Here is an 18,372-nt window from a genome sequence, read left to right as displayed (position 1 = left end):
TAGGGTTGCAATGGGTCCTTCATTGCCCGAGAATTCTCTTGGTTTACAGGACCAGAATTCATTATAAGAACAACCATAAGACATGGTTCTTCTTCTTTTGGGAATGGGCACTTGAATTATTGGTCCATTGTTTACGCTGTGTTCTGGTTCAGTAGGTCGCATATTGCAATTATTACTTTTATTATCCGCTTCCTTAACCGTTTTGATAATATATGGCATTGCGTCTATAATCCCTTGTGCCACTATGTGTTGGATGGCACTATTGTCCACTTGGTTTCCATTATTATTGTTATTCTGGTTATCGTTATTTTGGTTTTTCTGGTTCACTTCGTTTTCCATCTGGATTTTAAACATTTACCACAAATTAATATCATAAGATAATATAAACAATCACACAACAAGCATATTGATCAAAATCGTCGAACATTGCGACCTTTACTCTATTTTATATTATGCATCTATATTTATTACAAATATAACTGAAATTGAAAATACAATACTATTATGCATCCGTATCTATTGTCTATATTTTTTTCAAACATACACACATATTATATATATATATATATTATTAAGGGTACGGGTTCATCCAAAAGTCCATATTACGCTCGTCATATTTCTAGACGAGTCGCTCCCCTATTTGTCTCATCCTCTCACTTCCTTCTAAAAGCTCCTCACCAAAGGTTCGGAGTTCTTGCACATTCTCAGTGCTCATGGGTGGTGCGGGTGCTGGTATTGGGTTTGGGAACTGGGGCATGGGTTCCTCAGGTGGGTAGGGGTTCTCTAGGATCTCCCTGATGAATTGGTCGTTATCATAATATGGGTCCAGGGGGTCCAGATTTGAGTAGGCTGCTAGGTTTGGCATGGGTTCATCTGGTATTGGGTAGCGTTGTTCATAATTCCTATGGTCATCAAACCATGGGTCATAGTCTGGGGGATGGGGTGCTGGTACTCTAGGTATTTCTGCTAGGTTAAAATCATGCATTGGAATTTGGTCTACAGGGTTTGGTTCCAAATCCATAGGTTGTGTGGGAAATAGTGGTAATGGTTGGGGTGCTATGAGTTGTTCCAGATTAGGGTCTACAGCTGCAGTTGCTAGGATATGAAAATTTGCTAGACTCCTATTGAGCATATCCTGAGTTTGAGTATCTGTTTCTCTATTCGCGGCTGCGAAAGCACGTTGCTGCTGAAGTTTTCTCATCCTTTTCCTACATTCATGGGCTCCTCTGCTGAACCATCCTCTTTTCTTAGGAGGGAATGGATCTTCAGACTGGGCTTTGAACACGAAAATCACATCTTTAGTGTCAGCCGAATACCCCGAGAGGGTAGGCTGTGAAGAGGTGCCTTCGTCCCTAGGTGAGCTGGACAACTGACGGTAAGCGTCTGAAGGTCCTTGGTCGCTCATACTGTAAACTAACAAAGAGTCAAATAACACCAAACAATAATATACAGATATACACATATCCATGTAAATTATTTCCTAACACATTGAATAATATCTTGTTGTCAGCAGAACACTTCTGTGGCTGAATCAGTGGCTTAGCTCTGATACCACCTTCTATCGCAACCCCCGTCCCCTATTTACCCGGGAACGGGCGGCCGTGGCCAGTTTCAGTGGTATCAATGTTTATCAGTTTGGCAGCAGAAATTACATCAGGACCAAGGTTAGGAAATATTTTATCAGAGTAAAATACCACACTTTTATAATATTAAACACATCGGAACTTTACAAGTTTCAAGTACAAACATTTTCATAGGGATAAACCCTATTTTATTTAAATAAAAACATCTCTTTATTTAGGTAACTTTTATAGCCGCTTTTCCGAGCCTTCAGTGCTGTCCAGCTGGCTTCTAATTGGCTTTCATATTTTGTTACCTGAAACGCGTTTAAAAACATTTTGTCAGTGGGAAATACTGGTGAGTGAATCCCAGTTTAATTAAGACAAGTAAAACCGTTTACAGCATTGAGGGCGATCGCACAATTACATTTGCTTATTTACTACTTTCATTACCACCCACGGTACTGTCAACCCGACTTGTGGTCATGTTACTACTCATAGTGTAGTAACAAATTTTTTATACAAAACCCCAACATACCGATGATAATTGTAGAATACAAATACTCAGTCACTGTTAAATATAAATTAAAACAATTTAGGTTTTGTAAAAACAGTTTGCAAAAAGAAGGATTACTCAAATTGCTATCTTAGGGTTTTCCTTTGTGATTTCCTGGTGATTATCTATTAATTACACAGTGCACACGCGTTAGTATAATAACCCAATATTTACATTAGTAATACCCTCCCCGAGACAGGATTCCAACGACTACGTCGGGCAGAACCTCGACAGCCGTTTTGGAATCCTAGATCAATCGGGCAGCGTATCTAATACGTAACCGAGGGTTATGATACTTACAACGAGGCAAAACTTCGTTAATTAGGGGGTATAGTGCTCAGGTATAGTGTATACTATTCAGAATTAAGAGAGAATTCGTATGAATGAACGATTTCAAATGACAACCGAAGCTATCAATTTATAGGGCAGATCGAGCAGTCTCTCGCGGCTCGCGTAAGATCCTTAAAGGGTCTTCGCGGCCCACGACATAGGGGTGTAGGGCCTAGCTTTGATTTGTCATTTGACTAGCTTCGACACGGATTGGGACATGTGGTGGTTCAGGGTCTCGTTTGATCTCCTAGCTGTCGCGGCCCGCGTATGACTAAGAGAAAGTCTTCGCGGCCCGCGAGCGACCCCTAAACTTGATTTTTATTTTATTTTTAATGATATACGGTATTTTGGGCCTGGTTTTCGTATACGGGGTGTATTTTAAGATGTATAGGGGCACTCTAAACATATTAGGGGTGTCAGAAATAATTTTGGAGGTTTGTTATATGACTACTGATTAATGTTAATTGTTAATGATCTTATGGATTGATTGATTGGACGTTAGTGTTGTTTGTTAGTTTTCGCTGTTTAACTAGCTAGGATATTGTTGTTGCGGATGTTGAAGGTGGTGGTGGTGGTGGTGGAAGATAAAGTAGGTGTTGGGTGGGTCCGACAAATAAACTAAAAGTCTTTTTTTTATTTTTAAAAGATTAAACAGTTCTTGATTGTTTTTTAATTTGTAGGGGTAATTTTGTCATTTTACTTCCATTTAACAGAGAAAACTAACCTTTATCCACTCTAGGGGACTATCAGAGTAACAACCGAGCAAACCACAAGGAGCATGAGTGTAATTTTCAAAAGTTGGGGACTAAAGGTGTTATTTTGACAAACCACAGGGACTATCCGTGCATTTTACTCTATATTTAAACTTAGGAAATAAATGAGTTTTGCAGTTATATAGTCTAAGGGGGTGTTTAGGATTGCTTATTTTGGTGACTTATTTACTTAGTGACTTTTTGAAAAGTTAAAAGGTGTTTGACAAAAAATTATTATGTGAGGGGAAAAGTCAATAAGTCACTCTATCGTGACTTATTAACTTTTTCAAAAAGTTATAAGTTATTTTGAAAAGATAAGCCAAACATCGCCTAAATGTATTGTATAGCCATTGTGTTATACTTTGTGAGTTTATATTAAAAATATGCAAGATACAAAATATGTTGTGTCAACAAAGTGTGTTTGTGTGAAGTGTCAACCGGTGAAGGGGTATGATGGTGGTCCATCATAACCGATTGGACTAGGAGAATATGTTTATGGTTCGGTTAGGTGTATATGGTTCAGAAAGAGTGATGGTGGTGCGGGTTATTTAAGTTGTGTGGAAGAGAGAGGATGTGTAGGAAATCAGGGATGACATTCCACTATAAGACTACGTGTAGTGAGTGTTACCTTACTGCCACATCACCATTAGGAGGCCTCACACATCTAATGGGTGCAAGGGGCACTGGTTAGAAGTGGCGAAGGGGTGCACCGGCAACCTCGTTTTTTGCTCAGTTTACGCGTATTTTGTCTGAAAATTTTATACGTATTGAGTCCCGCCTCTTGAATTGATTTTGTCTAATAATTTATACGTCACGTATCTTTCGCCTCCCCCCCCCCTATTTGCCAAGGATGAGGGTGTTGTTCTGTTAACATAACCATTGAGAGGCATCACACACCGTTTCATGAGCGCAAGGTGAACAAATTAGAAGGGGCCAAGGGGTGCACTGGTCACCCCGTTTTTTCCCTCAGTAGTTTAAATTTACGCATATTTTTCGAAAATTTTATACGTATTAAGTCCCGCCTCTTAAATTGATTTTGTCTAAAAGTTTATAGGTCTCCGAAAGTTTTATACGTATTGAATACCACCGGTTATATATATATATATATATATATATATAGGGGGCTGCTAGAATGAGAACCACCCCGAGTTGTAAGAACCGCGAGAACTACACCCCACGGAGCGCCGTTCGCCATGATTTTTTTTTTACAAGTAGATGTGTGTATTATAAACACAGCCGTAAAAAATCATGGCGAACGGCGCTCCGTGAGGTGTAGTTTTTAACACCACAAGTTTGGTGTTTTTTAATTTTTTTTCTTTTTTCTTTTTTTTTCACCAAACTTGTGGTGTAAAAAACTACACCCCACGGAGCGCCGTTCGCCATGATCTTTTACGGCTGTGTTTATAATATACACATCTACTTGTAAAAAAAAAATCATGGCGAACGGCGCTCCGTGGAGTGTAGTTCTCGCGGTTCTTACAACTCGAGGTGGTTCTCATTCTAGCGGCTCCCTATATATATATATATATGTATATATATATATGACAATAACGTGACATTCACTCACTAACTCACTAAACCATTGCGTATAGTCTTGGAGAGAGATTTTTATCATTCAAATGTTAAAAAAAATAATTAAGCTATTTAATAATTCTCGTTTTGAGAGTGGATATATGTTATCCCTATATTAAAAAAGCAACGAAATGAACAGTAAGAAATAATAAATATTAAAAGAGAAATGAATGAACAATAATAAAAATAGAAATGAATGAATAGTATCGGGTATCGGTACCGGTATTCATCGGGTTTTATCCTCAAATACCGGTGCCGTACGAGTACCGACGGTATCAAGCCATACTGTACCAGGTGTATTCGGTACCGGTACCCACTTTTGGGGATTTCGGTAACGGTATTTTCGGTACTGGTTGGTAACGAGCTCATCAAATCCTGTAGCAATGCAAGTAATTGCACAGTTTAGATTACTTTTCATACACACAGTAAGTAAACTGTGTTTCGTTTGAATGAGGTTTTATATACACAACAACATATTTTGCTTTATTTTTTGTCTTTTTACGTAATGAATTAATTGTAGCATGTAAAATAAACTTGGATATTTAGATTATTGATGAACAAATCATATCAAATCCTGTAATCAAACCGGTATCGTATCGGTACCAAATTTACTATACCAAATCATTTTCGGTTCCAATTTGGTACCCACCTTTTGGCGTTTTTAGAATCGTTACTTTCGGTTCAACACCGGTCTAGCACCATACCTATATTTATTGATTTTTACCTTCAAATACCATAACGTATTTTACAGCATTTTCGGTGCCGGTACCTAATTTCGATGATTTTCCGGATCGGTACTTTCGGCGCCGTTATCGGTACCGAGCTCATCCATATTTTAACGTGTTAGCATCATAATAACTGAACTGAAAACAACCGAATTTTTAACGTGTAGCATGTGTGTGTCCTATTATTATTATTATTATTATTATTATTATTATTATTATTATATATTTGGTTATTTAAAATTGTTTTTTTTTTTGACGGATTAACTATCCTTTTCACGACATTTTTATTTATGTTTTGATATTCGGTATCTACTTTCCGTTACTGACACACGTTTTGCAGTCATTGGGTCCCGCCGCAAACGGAAATTTAACTAGTTTTGTTAATTTCATATGTGAATCTTTATAAATAACGAGTCTTGTTTTAGTTTGGGCCATAGGCCAATTTGCTAGACCCATGTTTACTTCGGTCTTTTGGGCCTTCTAAGGCCACTTAAGTTTCAATGATCGAGTTTACATGGTTGTTGAATGTATGTATGCATGTAATTTTGGAAATCTTATAAAAGTAAGAGCATGTATTAACGGAGTTTCCTTGAGAAAAAGGGTTGTCGTGTGACGCTACCTAAGCGACACATAAGCACGCTTTTTTCATCCTTCACATCACTAAAAGGATGTAGTGGAGGGGCTTTGTTCAAAACTTGATTTGGCGACATTGGCTTAAAACTCTATTGATAATTTGAACGCTTCCATGAAGAGACCGCCTTCCTCCAAATCAGAGGATGATGAAAAATCCATATTATTTAGACAGGTTAAAATTTTTGGAGAGTAGAATGGGAGTGTAGTGTGCTTTTTTGGGTTATGAGACGAAATCTTTGGCATGTTCAAACGGTCAAATTCACCCCCTAGGCAACCCCACCTGTCAAAAAACCCTCCATGCCCGCAACTCCACTTGCATTTGTGTCCCACGCTCCTATGTGGGTGGTGTACACATACGCCGACGATGTGGCCCCTTGGCACCCTCTTTCATGTTGCATAACACGTACCCTAAGGGGACTAGGGGTGGAATCACTAGTGATGGATTCCATCACTCCCACTATCCAATCAACTAATGCCATGTCATCAATCCAATTTCCATCACTAGTGATAGAAATGGACTAGGGGTGGAATCACTAGTGATGGAATTCCATCACTCCCTCCCAATTTTTTTAATTTTCATTTTAAAATTAGAAAATAAAAATAAAACACTAAATTAAAAATTTCATTAATTTTAAAACATACTAGTTCAATTTAACATACTAGGAACATACAATTTAAAAAAAAAAAAAAAAAAAAAAAACCTACTCCTCGAATTATACTAGGAACATACAATTTAAAAAAAAAAAAAAAAAAAAACCTACTCCTCGTCCGAATCCGGAAACTCCAAACCTAGAGAACCTACTAGTTCGATTAAATCGTATCTCAACCGAAAGTGAGTTTCTTCGTTACGCAATTGTAAATGGATATCTTGTGGAACTTGAACTTGTGTAGGAGGATCCGGTACCCAATCCGGGGATATTGCACGTCCGTCGTGTTTGATCAACATATTGTGCAATATGATACACGCATACACTATGCTATGTATTGCTTTCTTGGTCATCGAACGAACCGGTCGGTGTAGGATACCCCATCTACCCTTTAAAACACCAAACGCCCTCTCAACATCTTTTCTTGCCGATTCTTGCAATTTTTTGAACGCCTTTTCTTTAGCCTCGACGGGAAATGAGGGAGCTTTCACAAAAACGGACCAAGACGGGTAGATACCATCCACAAGATAAAAGCCTCGTATGTAATGTCGACCGTTAACATAGAAAGGAGACGAAGGTGCGGTACCATCCGTTACGCTTTGGAACAACGGCGACGTGTGCAACACGTTTATGTCGTTGTTTGAACCTGGAACACCGAAGTACGAATGCCAAATCCATAAATCATTCGACGCCACCGCTTCTAGTATGATGGTTGGTCTTTTGATGTCTCCCCTCACATACGCCCCTCGCAACTCTCTTGGACAATTTTTCCACTCGATATGTGTACAATCGATGCTACCGAGCATCCCGGGAAAATGCCATCTAGCCTCGTGTGCGGCATAAATACGAGAGATGTCGTGGCTCGTCGGCTTTCGTAAAAACTCGTTAGAATACAACTTAATGACCGCATTGCAAAAAAATTGCAAACACTCACGTGAAGTTCTTTCAGACATAGCTAGGTATTCATCATATTGATCGGGTGGGTTACCTGTCGCTAGTTGGCGAATGGCGGACGTGCATTTTTGAATCGGCGTGAAACTTGGTTTGCCCCTCGCATCGAAACCTTCTTGAAACCATCCCTCGCTTGCCTCGATGTCTCCAACAATCTTTAAAAATAATTCTTTGGGTAAACGAAAACGATCTCTAAACGTTTCGGAATTGTATAGCGGGTTTTCCACAAAATAATCGTTCATCAAAACTTCGTTGGCACGTATACGATCACGGCCGACCATCTTCTTCTTTGTGCGGGACGACTCGGCATCAAGCTCGTTATACACCGACACAAAATAGTTAAGCGTGTCGTTGTCGGAAGACGACTCGGAATCGCTAGACATCGGAAACGTCGAATCGGTAGGGAATTCCATTTGAGAAAGATATAAAAAATTGGGTGAAATGGGTGTAAAATGGTTTAAAAGATATAGTTTGGTGTATGAAAAAATGGTTAAAATGTGGATATATATATAGATAAAATGGATTTTTTTTTTATTAAAGTTACCGTTTTTAAACGGTCATGTGCACAACCAACGGTCGGATTTTTGAAACTTCAACGCGTGTTGGTGGTAACGCGTTTATTGTACCACGCGTTTTCAAGTGGTGGCGGCGGTGTAGCGTTATCATATAACGCGTGCTCGGGCTCCATCACGGGACCGCCCCGGGTTCTCTAATAGTATTGAAATTAGACAAATTAAGTTAAAACCTAGTGCGGTAGTTCTAACAAGACATTTAGACAAAGAAATAATCAAACTTTGGACAAGTTGATATAAAAGGTTTATATAATGGGTCTGTCCGGAAACACTTCACTTAATAAATAGGTTAAGTTGTTTGCTTTATAAAAAACTTTTTTGTTTAAATTATATACAGATTAACTAAATATATTGACATTTAAAGTTTAACACTTTGATTTCTCACATCTTCTTTTACGTGATTTCTCTAACTCGAGCTAAATATATAAGCTTCACTTTGTTAACTACGAGTGAAGATACGAAAAAAAAAACTCTTAAAAAGACATACTGCCAAAGAAAAGTTCATTCAAGCTAGTGTTAGTGGGTGTTTATATTGTTAATATGTTACCATAATATTAAGCTAGTGTTAGTAGGTACAAAAGACGACTCAAACACACTAGGTTGATATCTTTAACACAAATAAATAAATTGATTGTATGTAATATTACCTATTCAACATGCCAAAGACTTTGTCTTAAAGTCTTTCAACCCGCTATAATAACATGATTTACACTCTCAGGGCCGGCCTAAGCATTTTGTAGGCCCAAAGCAAAGTGAAAATCCGAGGCCCTTTTTTATAATTTTTGCGTTTGTAAGTTGGATTTCATTTTACATGAAAATTAATAAGAAAAAAACCTATATAGTCATAAGTCATTAATCAAATATATTTACTTTTGATGCTTGTTTTATATATGAGCCATATAGGAAGTTTACCTGACATTTCTATCTTGTTTTGTTAAATTCTTCCTAATATATTTACCCTTTTCCACTCCCGAAAGTATACTATAGAGTATTGACCATCAAATGGTTAAAAAAAAAATAATGTAGTCATTCTAAACATATTTTTCCAAAGTTAATAATGATATAAAGGAAACTAGATACATATTTAATTCGTATAAACTCATAGTCTGATGGTTTAGTCTTTAGTGGTATGTTTAATTCCTTGCAAGCAAGATTAAATAAAATATAAGTGTAAAAAGTTGTTAAAAAATTTATTCGTATAAAATAGTTATAATACCTGGATAGAGTTTTCTTGTGAGTTCCTTAATAGAGTTCACATTTATCTCCTAGCCTAAAAACATACCTTTTGTTGTAACTAATTTTTAAAACATTCGTTTTAATATAAAAAAAGCTATAAAATTAGACGGTGTAGTGTAGCGCCACCCAAGAGGTGTGATTTGTCTGAGTCAGCACCAGGTAGTAAAACGTATGCAGGATTTGGGGCATTAAACTTAAATGGCTTCAATGAGGCGTTACAGGGGTGCAAGGGGGTTGGGCGTTAACCCAGTAACGCCTGAAGGGGTGGAGGGAGAGGCGTGAAGGTGAGCTTGCGGGTTTGGTGGACATGGCTCCAATGTGGGTGGTGGGTAACATCTTGAGCGTTTCTTCGCGCCACACAACCTTAAATACATTTTTATGCAAATTTAAAAGAGAGGTTTTATAGTTTTTATAGCTTTTTATATATATACACATTTTTAATACTAATACATGTATAGAGTAGGGTTATATTAAAATGAGGAATATTGGATTTTAATAATCCAAACTATTTGTCATTGGCCGTTAACAGTGCCAAATTCAAAAGTTACCACTGGCAGTCCCAACTATTGACATATTAGTCACCAATGGACCCTGACTAACAGAATCCTAACGTCGTTAGTCTTCGGTCGTCGAAAAACCGCTTTTGTCCGGAAAAAGGTTTCTAAAGGTCTGATCTAAGGTTACAAAGAGGTCTGAGACGAAAATGTTGAGTTTTCCGGCCAAAAAAGAAGTTTTCACGCAAAAAAGAAGTTTTCCGGCGAAAAAGGAGTTTTCCGGCGAGTTCAATAATTGGGGTTTTTACAAGAAAAGGTTACTAAAGATCCGTAATAAGGTTAGAAAGAGGTTTGGGACAAAAATGTTGAGTTTTCCGGCCAAAAAAGAGTTTTCCGGCAAAAAGCGTTTTTCCGGCGACCGGAGACTAACGGCGTTAGGGTTCTGTTAGTTAGGGTCCATTGTAGGCCAATATGTTGATAGTTGGGACTGCCTATGGTTATTTTTTAAGTTGGGACTGTTGACAGCCAACCACGAATAGTTGGGATTATTAAAATCCAATATTCCTTAAAATGAAGATTTCGTCTAAAAATTCTAGGAAGCCATCAAAATGCGTCTTTTGTGATTAAGGTAATAAAACAGGACGCTAACGTACAGATAAAAACGTACCCTATGTTTAACGTAATAAAATATGGCGTTAATGAACAGTTAAGGGGAATGCACTAAACTCCGGTGCAAACAAACTGTTGTTAGGAGCAAACGCAAAAACTGAAGGCACTAACAGTGAAGTACAAGTGTACAACACTAACCCTGGGCTTATAGCTCAGTGGTTGTGCAATGATGGTGACAAACCCACCGAGGGGGGTTCGATCCTGAGCCACAATCCGATTTTCATCCGGTTGTTACTTCAACGAGGCAACTCGTGTGGAGGCAGTACAGTTTCCGGGGAACGTCGTAACCACGTCTGACCAACCCAGCGCGGACCCAATTAAAACAACGTAAGTTTGGGCAGATCTTAGCTAGGGCCGCCGTTTAGAAGGTTAAAAAAACAAGTGTACATCACTACGAGCGGGCTTTCAAATTCTAGATATGCATGAAACATGCAGTCAAATTTAGTAACTGTTAAAAGTCATAAAAACAGTTACGTATGTCATGTGCACATCATCTCCAATTTTGAATATAAGACATGTTATGTACTTTAGTCAAATCATTTGGTCCATAGAATGTGGACAATGTGATTATATTGACAAAATTTTCAACATTCAAAAGGTTTAGTGCAGAGGTAATGAAAATCATAACCATAATCAAACTTCCTATTTAGATTAACATTGGAACTTTCGATTATATGTTATCATAATCGAACTTTCAGTTAACCAGACAAAGATAACCGATCAATTTAGGTTATTCGGTCTTGTATGTCGTGGACAATATGAACCAAAGATAATGGACTTTGTTAGCTTGATTGTTGAAAAACAATTACAGCACACAAATTACAATAATCATAACCATCTATTTATACTAAACTCTAACTAATTATAATCCAACTCAAACTCTATTAAATAAAAAAAAAAAATAAACTTTGAGATAAACCTTATTAATTCAAAACTAACAATTATTCTGAATTTAAATATAAAACACTCAATAAATAATTAACCAAGAATTATCTCTAACATCTTTGATCTTTATCTCTTTAATTCAGGATTAACGTCTTCACCGATTGAATGTACAAAGGGGGACGTTTAATTTAGAAGTAAAGTACAATTTCCGTCCATGTTGTTTACACCGGATCTCACATATAAACCATACTAGGTTAATGCTCGCGTAATACGCGGGCTTTAACCAAAACAATATTATTTACTTTGAAAAGAAATGTTCTGTACAAACGCATACATTGGAAAAAATAAACAGAAAATTATTCAATCTCGGAAAAAACTTCCTTGTATACTATATATGAAGATTGTCAATGCTTACAAAACTACCTAAGAGTGATCACATCTTTCAAATAAAATAACAAAATTTTATTGCGAAAATATGAAGATTGTGAATGGTTAGAAGAATCGATAGCTAATTTATACAAAAGAATATCATCTAACTATTGTATAAATCAAGAACGTAATATTATAAACATCAGAAAACGTTAACCTAGCCGGAAGTTAAAAATGGCCATATGAGAAAACAAAAGTACTTGATAAACTATTGTAAACATATATAAAGACAATGATAATAACATCAAAAAGTAACACCATTCAACCACATATTTAACTAAGTTATTCGTACCATTACAAAACATCAACATAAACTAAACCATAATAAAGTAAGCAAAGTTTTCATGTCCATCAACCCAACATCCAAAATGTACATATCAAATACACTAACCAACAACTTAACAAACCATAGCTGTTATAAACAAAATGCATACCAGTCTTGCTTAGATCGAGGTTACATCATTCAACACAATCTTCTTCTGGGATGTTACATAAGTGAAGTGTAACATATGACCAAACTCCAACTGGTTATCTGCCATGAACTTTCTCCAACCATCAACGGCGTAACGTAATGTACCACCGTTTAACTCCGTCTTCGTCTCATAAACCTCCACATCCCCAGTCATGTTTTGAACATATAAAGGTTCCAAGTTATCAGACAGGCATGCTCTGTTTACAACTTCAACATGAAGACGCTAGATGTGTTTAAAGAAAAACAAATATAAGTCAATGGAAAAAATGAAATAAATATGATGGTAAATGATGTAAAAAAAACATACCAGCCGATAGTCTCCTTTACGACTAAAGTTGAAGAATTCAGGATCCATGCCAACACCAGGAACTTTGCGTGCATTCCTTGTAATCTTCTTACAATGCTTCACTTTTTGAACATCCTTTAACCGTTTCTTTCCCTTGTTTATGAAAAAAAATATATATAAACGTGGTTAACAGCAAATATAGTATATACTGTACAATTAAAGTTTTCTTGTATAAAGAGTATTTATGAAAATGATTAACACACTGCTTTGGCTTAAATTCAATTTTATTGTTAATGTTAATGTATGTATAAACTATCATATTAGGGAAACAATTGTATATTAACTAATAATCAATAATCTGAAATCTTTTAATAAAAAATCACTTAAAGAATTTTACGCATACTATCTAGACTTTGTATGACTTATAAACCATTTACACCATTGAATCTAAACCTATTCACTTTTTACTAAATTAAGACTCGTTTCATTCTACTTGAAAATGAATCTCAACTGATTCAACTTGACCACCAAAAAATAAATTATGAAAGATTCTACAATTTGAATTTTAAACATGTTATTCACCAAGAATTATCAAATTTCTATCAAACCTTATGAATATGACTAACCAGACAATGACAATAAAAAAACGGATATTAGTAACATTCATAAAAATATATCAAATATTTAATACCTTCAGTAATCAGCAGACGGACGATACGGAATCGAATCAGATTTTTGACTACATTATCGGCCTTTGCATTCTTTCTTCAAATTCTCGACTGTCTCGGATATGTCAGCAAAAACTTTAGCTTTTCCTTTTCCTTTAACCTGTTGTGAAATAATAATATTAGTACATCCATTATTTTAATCTTAAATGTTTTTAGAAATCTATAAATAAAACAATACCGCATCATATTTCATATACAAAAGGTAATCGATTAAGTAGCATCTATTCATCAATAACACATATATTTTCAGATTAATAGCAAAAAACCAAAGATGTTACAAAACCATTACATACTTAAACATCGCAATGAACATAATCAGAATAGTAATCAAGAGTAAAACAGAAAGAAACATAGGGCAAAAAAAACAACCCAGACCGACTTTCAATACGTTCTTATCGAGCTACAGATTTACTTAAACAACTAATATACTAAAGTTATTAAATTTATTGTATAATGTCATCAGTACTTGGAAAACTATTTGACTGGTAAACCTCCGAATGAACAGTCTGGTTGTTAAACCTCTAATACAACCAATGTGATTTTGAACCTATTTCATATACCTTATGTATCCAGCCCATTGATTTAACAATGTGTTTGTAGAACCAAACAACCAAAAAGAGACTATAACACTAAGAATCTAGATGCAAGCTCAGGTTTCAACTCAGTACTCAACTTCGTATCGTTTTATTCAAGCTTGAGTTTCTAAACATGACTTTTAATAAGCATTAATCATAAATAAATTAATATAAATATATGTTAGTAGTGGTAAACTTACATCTTGCATTGTCTTGAAATGTGAAGCATCACCTTTCTTCAACGTCTCTTGAACATGAACCTTCTTCGGTGTAGGTGACCGGACTGTTCCTACTGGTAGGCTTGTTGATTTCTTATACAAAGTAACAAAATCATTAACAACATGAATTTTAGAAATCAAAAAATTTAATGCAATTTAAAAAGCACTATTGTTTGGATATAATTAATTAACTACCTTACTGAAAGAGGGATTTTCTTCAGGAATATAAATGTTATCATCCTCCTCTATGTCCTGGAAAACATCATTATGAAAACAAATAAAAGACGGGTAAATGGATACAAAATGTAATAGTTAATAGATATGCACCTTCAAAAGCGTTTCCAAGTAATCAGCCTTAGAGATCTCCAACAAATCATCATCATCGGATTCAACCTTCTTACTCAACCTTATTTCTATCTCGTCTCGAGACATCATGAAAAAACCTAACGTAAATGGTTCAGAAATCAAGAATTTCTATAATCGTATAGTTATTATAACTAACTTTAATGGTTCAGAATCTAACTGTTCATATAACAGTATTTAACAAAATTTAACTGAATCATTCAATATCAAATCGTCACTGTCCGTTTTTTGACTACATTACGATCGGCAAATACACACATGTTGAACTGAGCATCAGAAAAATAAACTCAAAAGACTAAATTTTTAACCTTTAAACAGTCAATATTAGTAACACATTAGTATAACCGGATCATCTCTCAAATACATCAATGTAGTGTTAAATCAACGATTGGAAGTGATTAACTCAAAGATAATGTTAAAACTAAAGGAAGATTACTGTTATTACTTGCAAATAAGGATTTAAACATCAACGATTGTAACTGATTAAATCCAAATTCATGATAAAAGTGAAGAACGATGACTATGGAAAACCTGCTAATGACAATTCCGACAACAAAATCGGCGCCGACTGTTGTTCCGACAAAGCTTCCGGCGAAATTTTAGAGCCCTAGATATTGTCTTTGAAGAGTTAGAATGATGATTTGAGAGATGATATGATATAATAGCATGTATGTAATGATACAATCTATTGAATCAACCGTCATTTTAGAATTTTACATTTACACCCCCTTTAATTTCAAATGTGAGAAAATTGAGAATAATCTAACCATCACTTACAACAACACCATTCTATTTACTAAATCTTTACATACTTTTAACCAAGTGTGAAATTATAAATACATATTTAAGAGAAGTTGTAAACTGTTAAATATTTTTTAATTAACCCAAAGTTTTCTGTAACATCTCAACTGATTTCCAACTTATCAACCGTGAATACTTACGGGTTGTTAATGTATCTTTAATATAGAAAAAAATATATACATATATATTTATAATCTAACTTTGCATGATAGATAAGGAGGATTAATAAATGATAAGAACGTGTGTATGAGTATAAAGTGATAAAATGTAATACTAAGAAAAAACCAAGGTTTTTTTATTCTTTTTATATCATATGATAGAAAATGGTAAACAATTTAAGCAACATCTTATTCATTAACTTCTTCTTTAACCTCTACTTTAACACGTGCAAGACGTCCTTCAGGAATACGGACCAAATCTTCTGTGCCTCTAAAAACCATCATATCAAATTTTGACTCCGAAATTATGTCAAATATAATATAGTGTTCGTCTTGAATTTTCATGTCTTCTTTAATTTGATTCCATCCAGTAGTCATATAAAAATTTTGACCATGTTTCTCCAAAAAAACCAACCATGTACGGTTAGGATAAGCAGTTATAGTAACATGGTTGGTAGGTATTATGTTCTTCAACTTATGACGAACAAAAACTCTATCGATAAGCTGCAAGTAAAAAAAATATATTAAAAAAAGTTTTATAAACTTAGTAAAACACTAATATAGTACAATCATAAAACAAATGAATTACCAAATGATCTTTATGTTCAGATAATTGTGATGTTTGGCAATATAAGAAATCATTTTGAGCAAGTGCCAAATCTTGATAGAAGTATATCAGGCGAAAACTAAGATGACCTTCGTACTGAAATAAAAGCAATGACTTATTTGGTAATAGAAGTGATTGTATCATGTTGAACCATCCGTCGTGAAAAAAATATGAAGAGCCTGCTTTCCTAACTCTGACACTAGAAACTCTTCGATCAGTGGTAATGATTTTAACCATCCCATCAGGAGCTAACTTGAAATCAGCTACCCAATTGTGGTAATTCCTTGGTAAAATCTGTATACAAACTAAAAAATAAAAACAACATATTATTAAAAAAAATAAACTTGAAGATAACATGAACATACCCGAGACTTCATCTTGTTGTCTGATAGATAAACTAAAAAACAATTTAGCAACTCCATTGATATATGAAATTTGAAGAGGATGAAGATGATTATGTATTATGTATATTTATAAGATAAGGTTATTGAAGATTATAGTAATAGTCTGAATTATGGAAACATTATTTGTCTATTTTGTACAAAAATATATTATGATTATATATAAAAAAAGATATAATAGTAAACTTTATTGATTTCAAACTGTATATATATATAGATTTATAAACATTCTTAGAAAATATGTAAAATAAAGTTTGATTATGTATTAAATAATTTCCATAACAATAATTATAGTAAAACCGATTACATCTATAATTAAATTGTGTTTTTGAAATCAACTAAAAATTGTGTTTTAGTTACTAATTTTTATATGATTTTGAGTTTCCAAAGTTAGATTATGTCTTATACTTTTAGTAATGTTTTAAAATATAAATAAATTTAATGACAAAATTTAAAGACTATATTTCAATTTAGTTTTAAAAAAACAGAATTTGTTTTTTTAAATGAAAACGTTAAGAATTATTTAAAATTAGTATTTAATATTTGTTATATATTTAATAACAATCTTAGAAAATATATAAAATAAAGTTTATATATGTATTACATAATTTCCATAACAATAATTATAATAAAACCGATTACATCTATAATTAAATTATGTTTTTAAAATCAACTAAAAATTGTGTTTTTATTACTAATTTTTATTTGATTTTGAGTTTCCAAAGTTAGATTATGTCTTATACTTTTAGTAACGTTTTAAAATATAAAGAAATTTAATGACAAAAATTAAAGAGTATATTTAAATTAAGAAATAAAAAAACGGAATGTGTTTTTTTTTTTTTTTGGAAACAAAAATTCAATAAACGAAACAAATTACCAAATCACAATTGTTGTTCGAATAAAAAACCGAACCACAAAATCTAGATGTTCGGATAAAGCAACCACACACGTCAAAACAATTGTCAATTAAAAATAAAGACACAAATATCCAAAGACGGAAAAAATTATTCGATGATATAATTATCCAAAGACGGAAAAAATTATTCGGAATTTGAAGCAATGTATCGACAACATCAAAAACCTCATGCCCAATATCGCCTTTAAGCATTTTTATGACGACTGGAAAGAAACATAATCAACATCATAAACGACTAGTACCCACAATTGCGCTTCAAGACACCTTCGCACATCGTATCCGAATTAGTATCCTTCTGATCAAATGATGTTTTAAAGCAAATTTGAAAAACACTAAATCAGGGGGTTACATCGCATCTCATTTTGGATATAGAAACCTAAAAAAAATATTAAAAAATAATTATTTATAAATATACATTTAACAAATCATGAATAAACGTCAAATCATATATTAACTAAATTGATAGTAAACCTTAACGGGAGATTAGACTTTACATTCGGAATCGGTTAGTTCAACATTGACGGCTTCCTCATCAGAGTGACAATGCCGATACAGTTCTGGACACGTATGGCAAGCCTAATCCTGCGTAATAGATTAATCAAATTTAATTAAGTTGTTAAAAATATAAATATGGCCATGGAATGGAAAATACCAATTGAACCATTTATCTTTGAAAAATAACAAAGAAGAAGTTATTCAAAGATTGTTAAACGGGTCAGTTGGGTGAATAACATTACCCTGTTAAAAGCAAGTTGGTAATCAACGGTAGCTCCGTACTTATCACCCTGAAATTGAGCTCATTAAAACAGAAATACCTCATAAGATTTAATTTCACAA

The 18,372-nt window shown here is 34.3% G+C and overlaps 1 protein-coding gene across 1 annotated transcript; it reads right to left on the bottom strand.

Moving 5' to 3' along the window:
• Positions 1–619: 619 nt before the first annotated feature.
• On the bottom strand, positions 620–1,201 carry LOC110895740. The gene has a single exon (XM_022143101.1). It carries the CDS (start codon positions 1,199–1,201, stop codon positions 620–622), a length of 582 nt encoding a protein of 193 aa, XP_021998793.1.
• Between the last annotated feature and the right edge of the window lie 17,171 nt (positions 1,202–18,372).

Source organism: Helianthus annuus, chromosome 2 (assembly GCF_002127325.2).
Source record: "Helianthus annuus cultivar XRQ/B chromosome 2, HanXRQr2.0-SUNRISE, whole genome shotgun sequence".
NCBI lineage: Eukaryota > Viridiplantae > Streptophyta > Magnoliopsida > Asterales > Asteraceae > Helianthus > Helianthus annuus.
Note: the sequence above shows the minus strand (reverse complement) of the source record. Positions and strands in the feature narration are given on the sequence as shown.